Source organism: Lepisma saccharinum, chromosome 19, assembly GCF_977018435.1.
Source record: "Lepisma saccharinum chromosome 19, izLepSacc3.1, whole genome shotgun sequence".
NCBI lineage: Eukaryota > Metazoa > Arthropoda > Insecta > Zygentoma > Lepismatidae > Lepisma > Lepisma saccharinum.
Window position 1 is genome coordinate 11,424,225 of NC_139247.1, and position 17,810 is coordinate 11,442,034.

At 39.3% G+C, this 17,810-nt stretch overlaps 1 protein-coding gene across 1 annotated transcript; it reads left to right on the forward strand.

Annotated features, from left to right (window-relative positions):
• Positions 1 to 14,844: 14,844 nt before the first annotated feature.
• LOC146002932 (uncharacterized) lies at positions 14,845 to 15,372 on the forward strand. The gene has a single exon (XM_083141090.1). It carries the CDS (start codon positions 14,845 to 14,847, stop codon positions 15,370 to 15,372), a length of 528 nt encoding a protein of 175 aa, XP_082997216.1.
• The last annotated feature ends 2,438 nt before the right edge of the window (positions 15,373 to 17,810 follow it).

A 17,810-nucleotide genomic window follows, 5' to 3' on the forward strand; every position in this document is an offset into this window, starting at 1 on the left:
TCTGTTGCTGAGCATGGATCAAAAAGCCAAACTGTATGAAATTTTCATAGGTCATAAGAAGGTGTTTTCTGAAAGGCCTGGCACAGCCAAAGACTTAGAATTTGAAATGGAATTAATGAGTAATGTTCCAGTGAGCCAGGGACCATATCCAATACCTGTAGCAAAAAGAGAAAAATTGGAAACTGAACTACAAAAATGAATAGATTGGGGTGTCATTGTTCCATGTAACACGCGCTATTTAAATCCTCTTATTGTGGTAGATAAGCCAGACGGTACAGTAAGACCGTGTGTCGATTTTAGATCGCTCAACAAGCTGATTATTGTTCCAAGGAGTTCAGTCGAACCAATAGATGAAACTCTCCAGAAGTTCAAAGGTGCAAAGTATTTGTTTGTGTCAGCGATGCACTCCATATTTGGACCTGAAACTGATTTTTTCTTAACTCAGTACATAGATGATTTGTTAGTTTACGACAGTAATCTGCAGATGCATTTTCAGCATGTTAATTATGTTTTGTCTAAATTGAAGGAAGTCGGAATGACTGTAAAACTAAAACAAATGTTATCTGGTCAAATCCGAGATTTTATATTAAGGTCACATTATCTCAGGGGATTCTATCCGAGTAGATCCGAAAAAGAATGATGCTATTTTAAAGTTTCCTAGACCTAGATGTCGAAAGGATGTTCGAAAATTTTTAGGATTTGCTGGTTGGTGAAGGAAATATATTAACAATTTCGCTGTGAAGGTCGAGCCCCTCTGTCAGCTTCTGTCGAAAGATAAGAAATTTCAGTGGACCCAGTTAGAAGATGAGGCTTTTGAGTTGATGAAACAGAAACTGATTAGTGCACCTGCCCTGTCGCAGCCTGACTATTCAAAGGAATTTTGTTTACAATCGGATGCTTGTGCAAAAGGATTTGGCTGTGTACTTTTCCAAAATTACAAGAGTTCATATTATAGTTCTATATTCCAAATTGATCACATAATCAAAAGATTTACAGTTTTAAATTGTGAAAGTTGAATTTAAAATTTTCTGATTTTCCAGCACATTTTGAATTATTGCAAACAGGAAAGAAAACATTTTTTTATACACCGTACATCAACAAATTACTTTGTCAGTTAAAAGGCTCATGATGTTAATTAAACAATGATTCTTTTGTACCAGGTATACAATTTATCTACAGCAATCGCTTTGGGTCAGTACATAGTTGAGAGTTATCACAATCGTTTCTAACAACAAATTTTAAAAGATCAATACTTACAAATTATTATTTTTCATTTAACGAATGAGTATAGCCCGGTTGTTTTCTCCGGTTGTGACACTTGCCCGTAGTTACATTTGCAGGGAGGTGAGTTTAGTGACTGTTGCAAGGAGAGGTCAATGTCCATGACCGTTTAGTTTGCGAGGATAACGCTTGCACGGAAGTGCAAAATAAACTCGTTCCTCGCCAGAAACCTTGCGAGGCGTCTTCCCCTCCTCCACGCATGATTGGTTTACATTCTTATCAGAGATTCCGTCGAGGCGATTTTCGCTTGCACTATGAAGACCTTGTATGCAGGTTCGGGGTAGTGATACAACTTACTCACCAGTTAGTTGCTATCTGTCTGTAAATGAGTTGAGAAGTCTTCACATTCGTATATTTCCTCGTAAGTTGATTTCGCTGCAAATTTCATGGAGGTGACGGAAACCAGCAAAGGTAAGCCATTGTTAATTTTTAATGGATATCAATATATTGTTGACTACACCAACAAGGTTCAGGAACTGGACCTAGTGACTGCATACAAGGAAAACACAGAACTTCGCCTTCACGTTCGAATGTGTGCTGCGCTAGCCCATGCACCACTTCATATGATTGACAATGGTTGGTTATGCATCCAAGAAGACACACCTGAAAATTGAAAGCTACGAAGTTTCTACGATTATTTCGTCGACCAGTGGCTTGAAAACAGAACTATTCCAAAGCATATGTGGAATTGCTCTGGTAGACACCACCGAACCAACAACGTCTCGGAAGGTTGGAGCAGGAGGCTGAACAATTTGTTTTCAAGGACTCATCCGAATGTCTACACGTTAGTTAACACACTCAGAGAAGACGCTGAATACCATGGCCACACTTACGATAGGATAACTCTCAATCAGGACGGCAAAAGAAGAAAGAAATCTGCAATTAGTACCTTGAGGAAACTTGAAGAGAGCGGAAATATGAAAAAAATTCTTAAAGCAATTGCTTATATTCAGAAATTGGAGTAATCGCCTGGAAAATGTAAATTTGTAAATAATGTACAAACAAATGGACTGTTTCTATTTGAACAAAAATGAACTGAAAAAGAAAGACGATGGTTTCAATTTTAACTAGAAACATAATGAACAAACACAAAAAATGACGAGCTTTAAAAAGAATGAAAAACAAATATGGGGGACGAAGAGAGAGTACCTCCACGCGGTGTTCCCTGGAAACGGAATTTGTCAGCAAGAAGTCTCTCAAAACAAATAAAATTTCGAAAGAAAATAGTGATGATAGCTTGTGGGAGAATCGAGAGGGCTAAGAGAATCCCTTCTTCGCGCCGTCTTACTTTCTGTGCAAGTGTCACAACCCAAACAGTGATTCAGCCAAGGTCGATTGATCAGGGGCAGGAATCGTGAAACTGTCACTCCGTGCAAGTGTCCCGAACCCGTTTCCTCCAAACGTTAACAAGACATAAACATGAATATTAATTATACGATTTAATTTATTAGATTACGTTTTAGGCTACTGTTTCAACATTATATGTCTAAAGGTAATTCTCTTGTCGTATTTAGTTGTACTCGAAAGATTTTTACCACAATCACTACTATTTCGTCTGCACTTAAACACAATACCAATGCCATCTGGCACCGTCGCCGTTCTGTCTACTGATTTTATACGAACCACCATAGACGAAATTCCACTTACCTAGTAGATAGTTGGAATACTCTAAAGCAACATAATTTTGAGTTATGTAACATTTTCAGAATCATGCATTTCATCATTCATTCTGATTATGCTTTGCATCGTGTACCTTGATGAACCAGTAGACGTACCACTATCAAATTTTAAATTTTGTATAAAATCGATTCTTTTCAGAGGTGCAGACTGAATTATGAATTTCAAGTTGTAATAGGCAATAAACGTCTTGAGCATAACGTCTGACTTAATCTCAGTTCACTTGGGAACAATCAAGTATTAAACGCAATTTAATCATTCAAATACAAATTTAATGAAGTGAAAAGCGATAGGTGATCCCTGTAGCTAATTTATCATACAACGTGTAGGTAAATTTACAAAGAACTCTCAACAATACCAAGACATTTGTTGCGAAAATGGCTACTTGGAAACGTCAATTATAAGTTAATCTTCGACTGAAGCCAAATTGCCTAATTCTTTGTTAATCATTAATTATGTGTGCTATTTGGTGATTGTCAATATCAGGAGTACCAAATCACTAATGCATCAATTACTTTCTTACTTTCTCACATTTTTTGTGCAGGACACGATTGTCGCAATGGGCTAAGTTTATTTGAATTTTTGAGTCTGTGAGCTTTTGTTAATAAGTCCACCTTTATGTACAGGTAGGCCAATTGAGACTAGACCTACAGTTTAAATTGGGATCAGAATCACTATGCGCCTCCAATATCGAATACGGTATCTCTTGATTACAAGGCGACGATGTTACCACTACGCCATCGCGGGGAGTCCTTGGCTAACTTTTAAATCCTCATGACCACAAAAATAATAATACATTCTTTGTAAACGAATGGTGCCAGACGCATAGAGTCTGCTCTGATCTATTATTAGCTTTAAGTAGTTCCACAGACTCGGGTCTGTTTACGGAAATTTAATTTACGAAAATGATTCCAGGGAATCGGATCTTCGATTCGAGCCTTCCAGGATTTTTTCCTTTCTTGGAATAAGTGCCTACGCATTCGCTTAATGAATTCTCGGCCTTCAGTCTGACAGAATGATTGTTCCACACATTTCCAAGAACCCTGTCCTCCATTGGAATATCTGAATGCATTATGAATTCAGAGCATTCTGCTGATGTATTTCGCAAAATTAAAACTGCCATCGTGGCAAGTTCTTTTTGATTGTTAAAAGCAATAATTTATTGCATCAGAAAGTTGAATTTAAAGGCAAATTGTTTCAGCAACAAATCACAACAGAAAAATTAGGTTAAAAGAAAGTATAGGGTGTTTGTGTGTGAATGTTTGTGGTCATTCCATGTCAAATCAGATAGAAGTTGACCCTCATCGTCACCGATTTTGATGATATTTGGTAAACTGAAGCACGATACCTGTGAAAGGATTTTGCTGACATGATTATTACGAATTATATGAGGGTTGTTCAAAATGTCATTTTTGAGCAACATGCTCTTTTCAATTAAGTATAACTCGGGAACGAACTAAGACACGAAAGCGTTCTTGAGCTCCTTCAGACGGTTGCATATTATGAGATGATCAAATGTTGAAACTTAGAAAAATTTGAACGCTCTGTTGAAATGTTCAAATTTCAAGTTTGAACAGCTCAAAACACCCACCAATCAATTTTTCTCATTTTTGGATATTTTTAACCACCATCCTTCCTCTTCATACTGAGAAAGTTTTATCGAGGTGTTTTTTGATATAAGGTAGAAAAATGAAATTGAAATTTGTCCTGCATCAGCAATGAACTGAGCTGCAGCGTCCCTATGATGAGACTTTTCATTTGTGTCGGGCTAGAGGATATATATATATATATATATACTTACTGTTCAAGGACAGATGATATTCCTCTTGATAATTGGCTTCATTGTGTGCTGTTATTGCTAATTATTATTATACCTTACTGTTTTCACATTTTTAACCGCGTTCGTGGGGACGAGATGTGGGCGTGTCGTGAAAACTTCTGTGTTAAGCCAAAAAAATGAAGGGGAAAAAAATACGAATGTTGGGAATAATTCCGTAAAAGATGGATTTTGGTCAGTTGTTAGACCACTACTACAAGTACAAAATCTGAAAAGTTTACGCCCTTCTCCCCTGTGCTTCCCCTCAAGTATCGGATTCACAGACTCTTAGTTACTGGCCTATATCTTAGCAGTTATTTTCTATTAAACGTTTGATCCTAATTAGATAGACTGAAGAAAAAGTAATGTTTCGTTGTTCAATAATGCGTAACGATCTGTGGGATTTTATGTTTTTGTAATAAACGATACCCCTATAAGATTGGATCACATACAAAGACGAATTCAAAGGAATTCTTTTCCGGAGAGGGGCATCGTAACGATCTGTAGAATCTTTTAAATGTAACATACAACGAACTCTAAAATCCCAGACATTTAGCCATCTAAGGAATGTCTTGTCAGACATTGCCGAGCTTCCTTGATCGCCAACGCTGCAAACAGGTGTAAACGATAGCAATCAAGGAAGAGTCTACAGATAACTGAGTCGGCATTACTGAGAAAATTCGATTGGAATAAATGTCTGGAAGGAGAGAGGTCAGTGGTCAGTTCTAAGTCAGTCAATCGAGGAGCGAGTACGACGATTACGAAGAGAGATAAGAGGACGCCTTGGAGTCATTCCATGCCAAATCAACACAGATATGTGCAATTTCTAACCTGCCAATCTCCGATTTTCATGAAATTTGGGGAGTTGAAACAATGCATGGAACTTAGTAACTATGAAAATTTTTAGTTTCGTGCGTCTTGTAATTGTTAAATTATTCAAGGTCAAAATTAGCAGAAATTGCCCTTTTTGAGCCCGCTTAGCTATACTAAATGTGCTGTAACTCCGCCCCTATTTCGCCTAGGAAGCTCAAATAAAGCTTATTGTACAGGGAATTAAACAAGCTTTCCAGTGATATATAACAAGCACACCTTTCAATAAAAATATAATTTTGTCACGTGACCTTGACCTTTGACCTTGAATATCTCAAAACATATCATCACCAAAAATCGTGAAAAAAATATATTTGGTCCCTCATTCCATACTATAAAACATATCAAAAAATCATTCTGCGACTGCAATGGGATCAGAAGATACAAAATAATATGTGTAACTATGTGACTGATAAAAGCCTCATTACATGAACTATGGCGAGTCAAAAGTCCTTTAACACACCCTACAAAATGAAAATGAGTTATCCTGGTCATGAAAGAAATAGGTTAGGCACAGGGAGATCCCTAGCTGCGTGTGTCAAGCGCAGGTCCAGCACATTTTTGACCGCCATATTGAATTCAACGCAAAAATTTCAAAGGAATGGGTGTGATGTGATATATCAAATCAGGCTAGAACTTCACGAGAAATGAAGCAGCGAAGGTTTATCCAAAGTATCTTTAACCAGCAAAAAGTTATTACTGCACGCTTGTAACCATTTTCTCCTTTTCGAGGTGTTAAGAACAAAGTTTTAAGAATGCTCCCAACGTGTTAGGAACTCGTCGAGATCACGCTGACATCTTGGGAGAGAAAGAAGTATACGCACCATTGCATATGATTTTAATCAGCGACATTCACCAAATACTTGATTAGTGGAGAGAATATTGGGAAAAGTATCTCAAACAATTACGTGACACTTCCTTTGGAATGAAAAATTCTTCAGTGACGAGGCTAATTTTTATGTTCACGGTAAAGTTAATAAAATTTATATGCAATACCTGTGATTTGATAATCTACAGTAGACAGATCCCAGCCGAATGGTTGTTGCTGGTAAGCTAATGATGTACTATAGTGTATGGAGAACGGGAATGGTTGGTCCATATTCAACAACGGAACCTTAAATGGTGAGGGCTTCTTGGATGTGTTAAGTAAACAGGTTTTTCATTTTGCTTACGGGACATGGCACTTTTTCCAAAGTTTTGAAAAAGGACAGTGTGTGACCACACTATGTGAACATTTTGGCAATTTCTTCATGGTAAATTTTTAGGTAGATTGATGGGCAGACGGGGATGTATTAAAAGGCCTGCACATTCCCCAGATCTAACATCTTAGGAGGACTTTTACATTCAGAAACATTTGAAGAGAACGGTGCATGCACTAAAAGTCCCTGATATTGACCATCTGAGAGAAGGCATAGTTGCTGCTTGCGATGATGTTGTACCTGCTACATTGCCAAATTTTCTATGTGAGTGTGAGAGACGTCAACGATTGTGCTCACAGGAATATTGACAACACTATGATGTGCATATATCGTAAGTGAAAGATATGCGTATAACGTTTTACTGCCTAAAAATAAGTTAGAAAAACCTTCACCATTTCATATCTCGTGAAGTTTTAGCCTGATTTGATATATCACTTCACACCCTTCACTTTGAAATTTTTGCGTTGAATTCAATATGGGGGTCACCAATGTGCCGGACTTGCGCTTGACACACATAGCTAGGGATCTCCCTGTGTCTAACATATTTCTTTCATGACCAGGATAACTCCTTTACATTTTGTAAAGGTTGTTAAGGGAGTTTTGACTCGTCATAGTTCATGTAATGAAGCTTTTATCAGTCACATAGTTTTGCATGGTTACAACCTTCAACATCCACGACAAGCAACTCATTATATGTGAAAACTTGTTTTTTGTCTTCATTGTACTTTTCAGATATCGTTGTCGTAGATCGTTGATTCATCTGCTTTTTCCCCTGTATGGGGTTAGGTGCTTACAAGAGGGCCTTCTTCATTTTGTGACTCACCCTGAGATTATATAATTCAAATAACAAGTACCTGAGGAGAGGCGGCAGGAGCATGTTGCTTATCACATAACCTCCGCAAATAGCCGAGATCCCCCTTAAACACATGTTGCACTGTGCAACGGGTAGCTTCACCTTTACTTATGATGTGTGTGTGAGTGCTGATTGATTTGGTGTATTTTACTTCAACCACTTTTCTCCCACCTTTGGCTAATCGCCAAAATGAGGATGAGTGATGATATGATGAAGTTGATGAAGGGGCACCCTCAAACATGCTCAGCCCAAGATTCGAACCTGGGACCACTGGTATCATGACGCTCTTTTTGCTATCCTTTCTGTCACGGAGGTCGATGAAAAAGTTAGTAGTAACTTCTTCATACGACTTGTTTCCGTTAATCTGTTCATCTCCCATATATACAGGGTGACTGGTAATTAGATGTATTCCCTGAAAGGGGTTAAAGTAGAGACAATTTGCAATAAATTTGACCATATGATACCCCGTCCGAAAATTAGTAGTTTTCGAGATAATCGAATTTCTATTGTTTTTTTTAAAAAATGACAATTTTCCACATAAAAAGATGAATAGAGAAAAAACTGCTCATTGTATGGAACTTATTTCAGCATTTTCTGATAGCTAACAAATAAGTGGTTCGTTGAAAAAAAAAAAGTTTTCCCCAAATAACAATCACATGTAAGTAACGGGTGGGTTACAAGTGATAATAAAAAAATGCACTCTTAGTTTACTTGGCAACGTATTAATAACAAAAATGGTATGACACGAAGAGTACACGCCAAGGGTCCCGGGTTCGAATCCCGGTCGGGCTTGGTTGTTTGTGAATGTCCATTCATCAATTTCATCATTTCATCACTCATCCCCATCTTCGCAAATTAGCCAAGAGGCACAAAACGCGAAGTAAAATAAACTAAATCAAATCAAATCAAATCAACGAAGAGTACAAATTACTTAAATTACTTCCTTGTGTCATCTGCTATCCAACAAGGTACAAATGATGCTAACATTCACATTTGTGTACAAGAAATAATACTTCATTCATCTTCATGTGAATGGAATCAATGAACAAACAATACAATTAAAGAACATTACACGTCTTGCTCAAAGTGGGCACCTCGTTACGAATGCAGGCACGCAGGTTTTTACGGACATTTGGTCTCTTAACTCGTGATGTGATGGTGTCCTTGATGTGTTGACCAGCTGTTAAGATCCTCTCCCTCAGCTCTTATTGCGAGTTTACCGGTACCTTGTAAACTAAGTCTTTCATGTGGCTCCAAATGTAAAAGTCGCAAAACGTCAAATCGATCGGGGGATCGAGCTGAGCAGCCATCATTCTGGTAAATCATGTCACGTCTTGTAGCTAGAGGCACATCCTCCAACAACATTGCCATCCCTTTCCTCAAAACATGTTCATAAGTGATGCCATTGTAAGATTTGGGGCAGGAAAAATGGCTCGATCAAATGATTGTTGATGACGCAAATCCATACTTCTGCCTGGGCGTGCGACAGTGGATGGATCAAAATTACCCAGAGAAATGGATTGGCCGAGGCGGCCCGATTTCCTGGCCGGCTCGATCCCCCGATTTGATGCCTTGCGACTTCTACATTTGGAGCCACATGAAAAACTTAGTTTACAAGGTACCAGTAAACTCGCAATAAGAGCTCAGGGAGAGGATCTTAACAGCTGGTCAAAACATCAAGGACACCATCTGTTGAAAATTGTAAATAGTATTGCTTTCCGCTCCTCATTTGTTTTTATTTTACTCCCGCTGGGAGCTTCTTGCAAGAACTCGGAATTCTGGGAGCGTGATATTTGAACGCTGCGGAATGGTGCATGTCGGCTCGCGGCAGCGAGAGAACATTTCAGCTAGCCTATCGGATATGGGCCTTTTTTGTATTTCTTCATTGTGCAAACGTATTTAATTATTATATAATACCAATTGAATTAAAGGACTTGTATCATATGCGAATTTGTTGCTATATCCGTTGTTCCAGCCCTATGGTAAGATAGACAATATGGCGTCATACCCAGAGATGCTAGTTTTCTTTCATGTTGATACGTGGAAGGTATCTTCAGACATTTATGGTCCTCCGCATTCCGGATATAGTGACAGTTTGTTTCGTGCAGTTCAGTGATCATCAGTTGTGACAGTGCTAATTGTGACAGTGTTACAGAACGAACAGTGTTTTTGGTTTGCACAGATACATGTTTTCCGCGCTTTCGTAACGAACATCGTTACAACGAATTTTGCAGTGACCTTGAACTCGGTTGCGATTTCACGGTACGGTGAAATCAGCTTTTTCAGGAACTCTTGTTTCGTCGTAGGATGATGCATTCTCTGTTTCTTCACCACCGTCGTGGGAGGAGGGATTGACTTTCTACGCGAGCATCAAAGAAGCCAATCGGTGAGTAAGTCTGGTTCATTTTACATTTCCTTCCTTGTATTTTCCTTACCTTGCAACCATGGCCGACATTCAACGTCTTATCAAAGAGAGAAATGCATGCAAGCGCAAACTCAAACGTATAGCTTCGTATGTTGATACTTACGATGAAGCATCAAGCAACATTCTAACAATCAAGACTCGCTTGGAGCATTTAAACGAGGTTTGGCTAAAATTAGAAGAAGTTCAAGACAGCATTGAACTACAATCAGTCGAAGGTGAACGTGACGCGGCAAGAGAAGAAATTGAACGTATGTACTTTGATTTGAAAACAAGAATGCAAACTTTGATTGACAAACATGTCACAAAGCCAGTTTCCCCTGAAACTAAACAATCTGTATCACGAGGAAGTACGCAGGTGAAACTTCCGGCAATTGCATTACCACATTTTAGCGGTAATTACACGCAGTGGGTGTCTTTCAAGGACACGTTCGTATCGCTGATACACAACAATGTAGATATTTCAAATGTTCAGAAGTTTCAGTATTTGCGCGTATCGTTGAAAGGCGAGGCCTTACATCTAATTCAAAATTTGCCAATGACAGAAGCAAATTACGCTATTGCTTGGGAGCAACTCAATGAGCGATACGACAATAAAAGGTTGATAGCGGTGTCACATGTAAATGATATTTTACATATCAATCCAGTTGTAAAGGAGAATTGTCAGGAACTTCGTTCATTTACAAACACTGCAGTTAGCTCTATTTCAGCGCTCAAAATGATAGCTGAAGACACGTCGTTAACTGATATAATTTTAGTTCAGCATTTTGTTTCAAATCTCGATCCTGCAACGAGAAGAGCATTTGAACTAGAAAGTAATGATACTGAATTTAGCACATTAGATCAGCTCTTTAGTTTTCTAGAGCACAGATGCCAGGCTCTTGAAAAGATTAATCCAGTTACGAGTGAAGGTAACAAGGTAGCAACAAAATCATCTACAAATATGCACAAACAGTACAGTGCTAAATGTCAACAATCTTCGAAGTCATATGTTACAACAGATTCTTCATTGTGCATGTTTTGTAAAGCAAACAAACATCGCTTATTTTCGTGTGAAGCCTTTAAGAAAGCTTCTATTTCACAAAAGTATAAATTTTTACGTGAGAATCGCGTATGCTTTAACTGTCTTAGCAGCAACAACCACGTTTCGGCGCAGTGTAAATATGGAGTGTGCAAGCGATGTAAACAGAAGCATAGTACTTTACTTCATGTAGATCAAGGTACATCCAATGTAAACCGGCAACGAGAAATGTCATCTGGGGGTCACGTGAACACATCGATGGTAAACAATACAAGCGATTCTTCACAGCATTCAGATCAAGCACCTCAGGTTTCTTATTGTTCAATTAAGCAGAAAAGCGCGTCACATGTGTTACTTGCTACGGCGATTGTTCAAGTACAAGATATAGCGGGCAATTGGGTCAATTGTCGTGCTCTCTTGGACGCGGCGAGTCAGAATAATTTCATTGTTGAAGACGTTGTTCAAAGTAATCGTCTTCGAAAGGTAAAGCATCGAGTTCCCATTCAGGGAATCAACAATTCGTCTGCTGAATCGAGTCATTCAGTAGAGATCCGTCTGAGATCTAATAATAGCAATTTTACGACAAGTATTTCGTGCTCAGTGTTGCCAACCATCACAGGACTAATGCCTTCAGAAAAGTTTGATGCATCTGAATGGAACATTCCAACAGATATTCGTTTAGCAGACCCAAACTTTTGTTCGCCGGGCAAAATACAGATTCTGCTTGGTGCAGAGGTTTTCTTTACCGTTATGAAGCCTGAAAAGAGAACAAAACCAGGAAATTTCCCCATTCTTCAAGACACAGAGTTTGGATGGATTATTGCAGGGAAGATTCCAGCAACATCTTCTAGCAACAGTATTACTAGGTCATTTTTCACGAGAAAGGAAGATTCTCTCAGCTCGCAGCTCCAACAGTTCTGGATCATAGAGGAGATCCGCACGAAACTGCAATCACCAGAAGAAATTGCTTGCGAGCAACATTTTCAGCGAAATGTGACACGAGATGAAAGTGGCCGTTATACGGTCAGGCTACCATTACGTAAGGATCGTTCAGTGTTAGGTGACTCCTCGCACTCTGCATTAACTCGATTTCACCAATTAGAAACGAGGCTTCAACGTCAACCACAATTAAAGGCTGATTATACAGAATTTATGCAAGAATATTACCAGTTGGGACACATGGAACCCATAGGGAATTTAAATGATGTACAAACAAATGACTGCACAAAATTTTTCATTCCGCATCATTGTGTTTTCAAGGATTCCAGTACAACGAAAATACGTGTTGTTTTTGATGGGAGTTCGCCATCAACAAGCGGTGAATCAATAAATAGCATACAAATGGTTGGACCTACCATACAGGAAGATTTGTTTTCCATTGTTCTAAGATTTCGAACTCACAAGGTGGCATTGGTTTCTGATGTAACAAAGATGTATAGAATGATACACATACATCCAGATGACAGGCCACTGCAATGCATTCTGTGGAGAAACTCTCCTCAGGAACTCATAACAGTATTTCAATTGAATACGGTCTCGTATGGGCTTACATCAAGTGCCTTTTTAGCAACCAGATGTCTGAAGCAGTTAGCCGAAGATGAAGCAGTTAACTTCCCACACGCATGTCAAGTGTTGCAGCGTGATTTCTATGTTGATGATTACGTTGGAGGAAGCAGTAGCGTGCAAGGTGCGTTACAACTTTATCAAGATCTATCAGAACTTCTGAAAAGAGGAGGATTCATCTTACGAAAGTGGTGCTCCAACAGCACTGAAGTACTTAATGCTATTCCAGAATCACTGAGAGAGACTCAAAATCTAATTCATTTTCATACCGAAGGTGTTAAAACTCTAGGAATTTCATGGAATCCCTCGGCAGACACTTTCATGATTAACATTGGAGCCAAGTCTGTCAACATGATGTCACACAAACCAACCAAACGTCAAGTAGCGAGTGTTATTGCCCAGATTTTTGATCCAATTGGACTACTTTCACCAGTAACTGTAATGTATAAGTATTTTTTACAACAGTTGTGGCTTCACAACATAAACTGGGATGATCCACTTCCAGATAGCCTGCAAGTTGAATGGGTTCATCTTCATTCTCAGCTACCAGTCATCAGTGAAATGCAAATACCACGTTTCATCCTAACACCTGGCTGTGTCAAGAATATACAAATCCATGGCTTTTCCGATGCATCGGAGAAAAATTATGGCAGTTGCTTGTATGTTCGTTCAGCAAACGAAGAAGGTTACACCGAAGTTCACTTACTGTGCTCAAAATCACGGGTCGCCCCGATCAAGAAAACCACTCTTCCTAGATTGGAACTGTGCGCTTCAGTCTTATTGGCCAAATTACTCAACAAAACTCTCCCAATTTTGAGACTTAACATTGACAATGTTTATTTGTGGACAGATTCACAAATAGTTCTGGCATGGCTTAGATCGCCAGCAAGCAGATGGAAGCCTTTTGTATCCAACAGAGTAGCGCAAATTCAAGAATTTACTCAAACTTATCAATGGAGACATGTTTCGTCCAAGGATAATCCAGCGGATTTAATCTCCCGTGGAGTTAAACCTCAAGATATTCATCATCATTCGCTATGGTTTCATGGTCCAGCTTGGTTGCAAGAAGATGAAACGTGCTGGCCATCATCATCATCTGACACAAGTCTTAAGAACAAAGATGTTCCTGAACAACGAAAGCTTCCTGTAACTACACTGGTGTCTCATCTGCAATCAGAGGCAATAATAAACTACTTTTCTACATTTTTCAAATTGTTAAGGATTGTAGCGCTCTGTAAAAGATTCATTCGCAATTGTAAAAATGCAAGTAACAAACAATCCGATCCACTTACTTCAATTGACATTGAAGACGCTACTCAAACGTGTGTCGTTATGACACAAATTTCGTTCTTTCATCGAGAGATAAATGATCTCACTGCCAAAGGGCAAGTATCCAACAAAAGTATCCTTAAAGACTTACACCCCTTTCTGGATAATCAGGGAATTCTTCGTGTTGGAGGTATGCTAGAAAATAGCAACTTGGAATTCAGCAGCAAGCATCAAATCATTTTGCATCCAAAAAGTCACTTCGCCCGTCTACTAATTGCATCAGAGCATGAACGATTGATGCACGCAGCACCTCAATTGTTAATCTCATCCATTCGAGAAAGGTACTGGATTCCTAGAATACGACAAGTTATTAAGCAAATCATTCATCAGTGTTTAACTTGTTATCGTTTGAAGGCATCCGCAGCACAACAGCTAATGGGACAGCTCCCATCCATCAGAGTTACACCTAGCAAGGCATTTAATCATGTAGGCATAGACTATGCCGGACCATACGTCATCAAAGTAGGGTCAATCAGGAGTAAAATCACAAAGAAATGCTACATAGCTCTTTTTACGTGCCTAGCCACGAGAGCAATACATCTTGAGCTAGTAACAGACCTTACTTCTGAAGCTTTCATAGCGGCATTGCGACGCTTTACAGCAAGGCGAGGCAAGTGTTCCACCATTATCAGCGATAATGCCACAACATTTCAAGGAGCGAAGAACGAACTTCAGAAACTTCAATTGCTATTTCAATCGCAAGGATTCAGTGAAGACATTCAAAGGTATGCAGCACAAGAAAACTTTCAGTGGAAAAATTCACCTCCACGTAGCCCAACATTCGGTGGTGTCTGGGAAAGCGCCATAAAATCCATGAAGTACCATCTTCGTAGAGTCGCCAAGAATGCTGTACTGACGTACGAAGAGCTGTCAACTCTTTTGTGCCAAATCGAAGCTTGCTTAAACTCTCGACCTCTTACATCCTTACCTGACTCTCATGAAGAATTTAATTACCTCACTCCAGGCCACTTTCTTATTGGTAGTCCACTAACTTCCTTTCCTCAACCAGACTTAAGTGATCTCAAGGAAAATAGACTTTCCAGGTGGCAACGAGTTCAACAGTTTCAACAAAGGATTTGGAGAAACTGGTCCCGAGATTATCTTCATGGTATGCAACAGCGTCAGAAGTGGACAACCACGCAGCCCAACCTGCAACCAGGACTACTTGTGCTTCTGAAAGAAGACAACCTACCCCCATTATCTTGGAAAATGGGCATTATAGAAGAAGTGTTTCCAGGGAAAGACAATTTAGTTCGTGTAGCCGTGGTTCGCACCAAGGATGGAGTGTACCGAAGGGCTCTCAGTAAGATTGTACCTCTTCCAGATGGGAAGATCAATTGAACTTTCATGATTTAGTTTGGATGCTGTGCATTCCAACGGGGGGGAGAATGTTGAAAATTGTAAATAGTATTGCTTTCCGCTCCTCATTTGTTTTTATTTTACTCCCGCTGGGAGCTTCTTGCAAGAACTCGGAATTCTGGGAGCGTGATATTCGTACGCATCGGAATGGTGCATGTCGGCTCGCGGCAGCGAGAGAACATTTCAGCTAGCCTATCGGATATGGGCCTTTTTCGTATTTCTTCATTGTGCAAACGTATTTAATTATTATATAATACCAAGTGAATTAAAGGACTTGTATCATATGCGAATTTGTTACTATATCCGTTGTTCCAGCCCTATGGTAAGATAGACAATATGGCGTCATACCCTGAGATGCTAGTTTTCTTTCATGTTGATACGTGGAAGGTATCTTCAGACATTTATGGTCCTCCGCATTCCGGATATAGTGACAGTTTGTTTCGTGCAGTTCAGTGATCATCAGTTGTGACAGTGCTAATTGTGACAGTGTTACAGAACGAACAGTGTTTTTGGTTTGCACAGATACATGTTTTCCGCGCTTTCGTAACGAACATCGTTACAACGAATTTTGCAGTGACCTTGAACTCGGTTGCGATTTCACGGTACGGTGAAATCAGCTTTTTCAGGAACTCTTGTTTCGTCGTAGGATGATGGATTCTCTGTTTCTTCACCACCGTCGTGGGAGGAGGGATTGGCTTTCTACGCGAGCATCAAAGAAGCCAATCGGTGAGTAAGTCTGGTTCATTTTACATTTCCTTCCTTGTATTTTCCTTACCTTGCAACCATGGCCGACATTCAACGTCTTATCAAAGAGAGAAATGCATGCAAGCGCAAACTCAAACGTATAGCTTCGTATGTTGATACTTACGATGAAGCATCAAGCAACATTCTAACAATCAAGACTCGCTTGGAGCATTTAAACGAGGTTTGGCTAAAATTAGAAGAAGTTCAAGACAGCATTGAACTACAATCAGTCGAAGGTGAACGTGACGCGGCAAGAGAAGAAATTGAACGTATGTACTTTGATTTGAAAACAAGAATGCAAACTTTGATTGACAAACATGTCACAAAGCCAGTTTCCCCTGAAACTAAACAATCTGTATCACGAGGAAGTACGCAGGTGAAACTTCCGGCAATTGCATTACCACATTTTAGCGGTAATTACACGCAGTGGGTGTCTTTCAAGGACACGTTCGTATCGCTGATACACAACAATGTAGATATTTCAAATGTTCAGAAGTTTCAGTATTTGCGCGTATCGTTGAAAGGCGAGGCCTTACATCTAATTCAAAATTTGCCAATGACAGAAGCAAATTACGCTATTGCTTGGGAGCAACTCAATGAGCGATACGACAATAAAAGGTTGATAGCGGTGTCACATGTAAATGATATTTTACATATCAATCCAGTTGTAAAGGAGAATTGTCAGGAACTTCGTTCATTTACAAACACTGCAGTTAGCTCTATTTCAGCGCTCAAAATGATAGCTGAAGACACGTCGTTAACTGATATAATTTTAGTTCAGCATTTTGTTTCAAATCTCGATCCTGCAACGAGAAGAGCATTTGAACTAGAAAGTAATGATACTGAATTTAGCACATTAGATCAGCTCTTTAGTTTTCTAGAGCACAGATGCCAGGCTCTTGAAAAGATTAATCCAGTTACGAGTGAAGGTAACAAGGTAGCAACAAAATCATCTACAAATATGCACAAACAGTACAGTGCTAAATGTCAACAATCTTCGAAGTCATATGTTACAACAGATTCTTCATTGTGCATGTTTTGTAAAGCAAACAAACATCGCTTATTTTCGTGTGAAGCCTTTAAGAAAGCTTCTATTTCACAAAAGTATAAATTTTTACGTGAGAATCGCGTATGCTTTAACTGTCTTAGCAGCAACAACCACGTTTCGGCGCAGTGTAAATATGGAGTGTGCAAGCGATGTAAACAGAAGCATAGTACTTTACTTCATGTAGATCAAGGTACATCCAATGTAAACCGGCAACGAGAAATGTCATCTGGGGGTCACGTGAACACATCGATGGTAAACAATACAAGCGATTCTTCACAGCATTCAGATCAAGCACCTCAGGTTTCTTATTGTTCAATTAAGCAGAAAAGCGCGTCACATGTGTTACTTGCTACGGCGATTGTTCAAGTACAAGATATAGCGGGCAATTGGGTCAATTGTCGTGCTCTCTTGGACGCGGCGAGTCAGAATAATTTCATTGTTGAAGACGTTGTTCAAAGTAATCGTCTTCGAAAGGTAAAGCATCGAGTTCCCATTCAGGGAATCAACAATTCGTCTGCTGAATCGAGTCATTCAGTAGAGATCCGTCTGAGATCTAATAATAGCAATTTTACGACAAGTATTTCGTGCTCAGTGTTGCCAACCATCACAGGACTAATGCCTTCAGAAA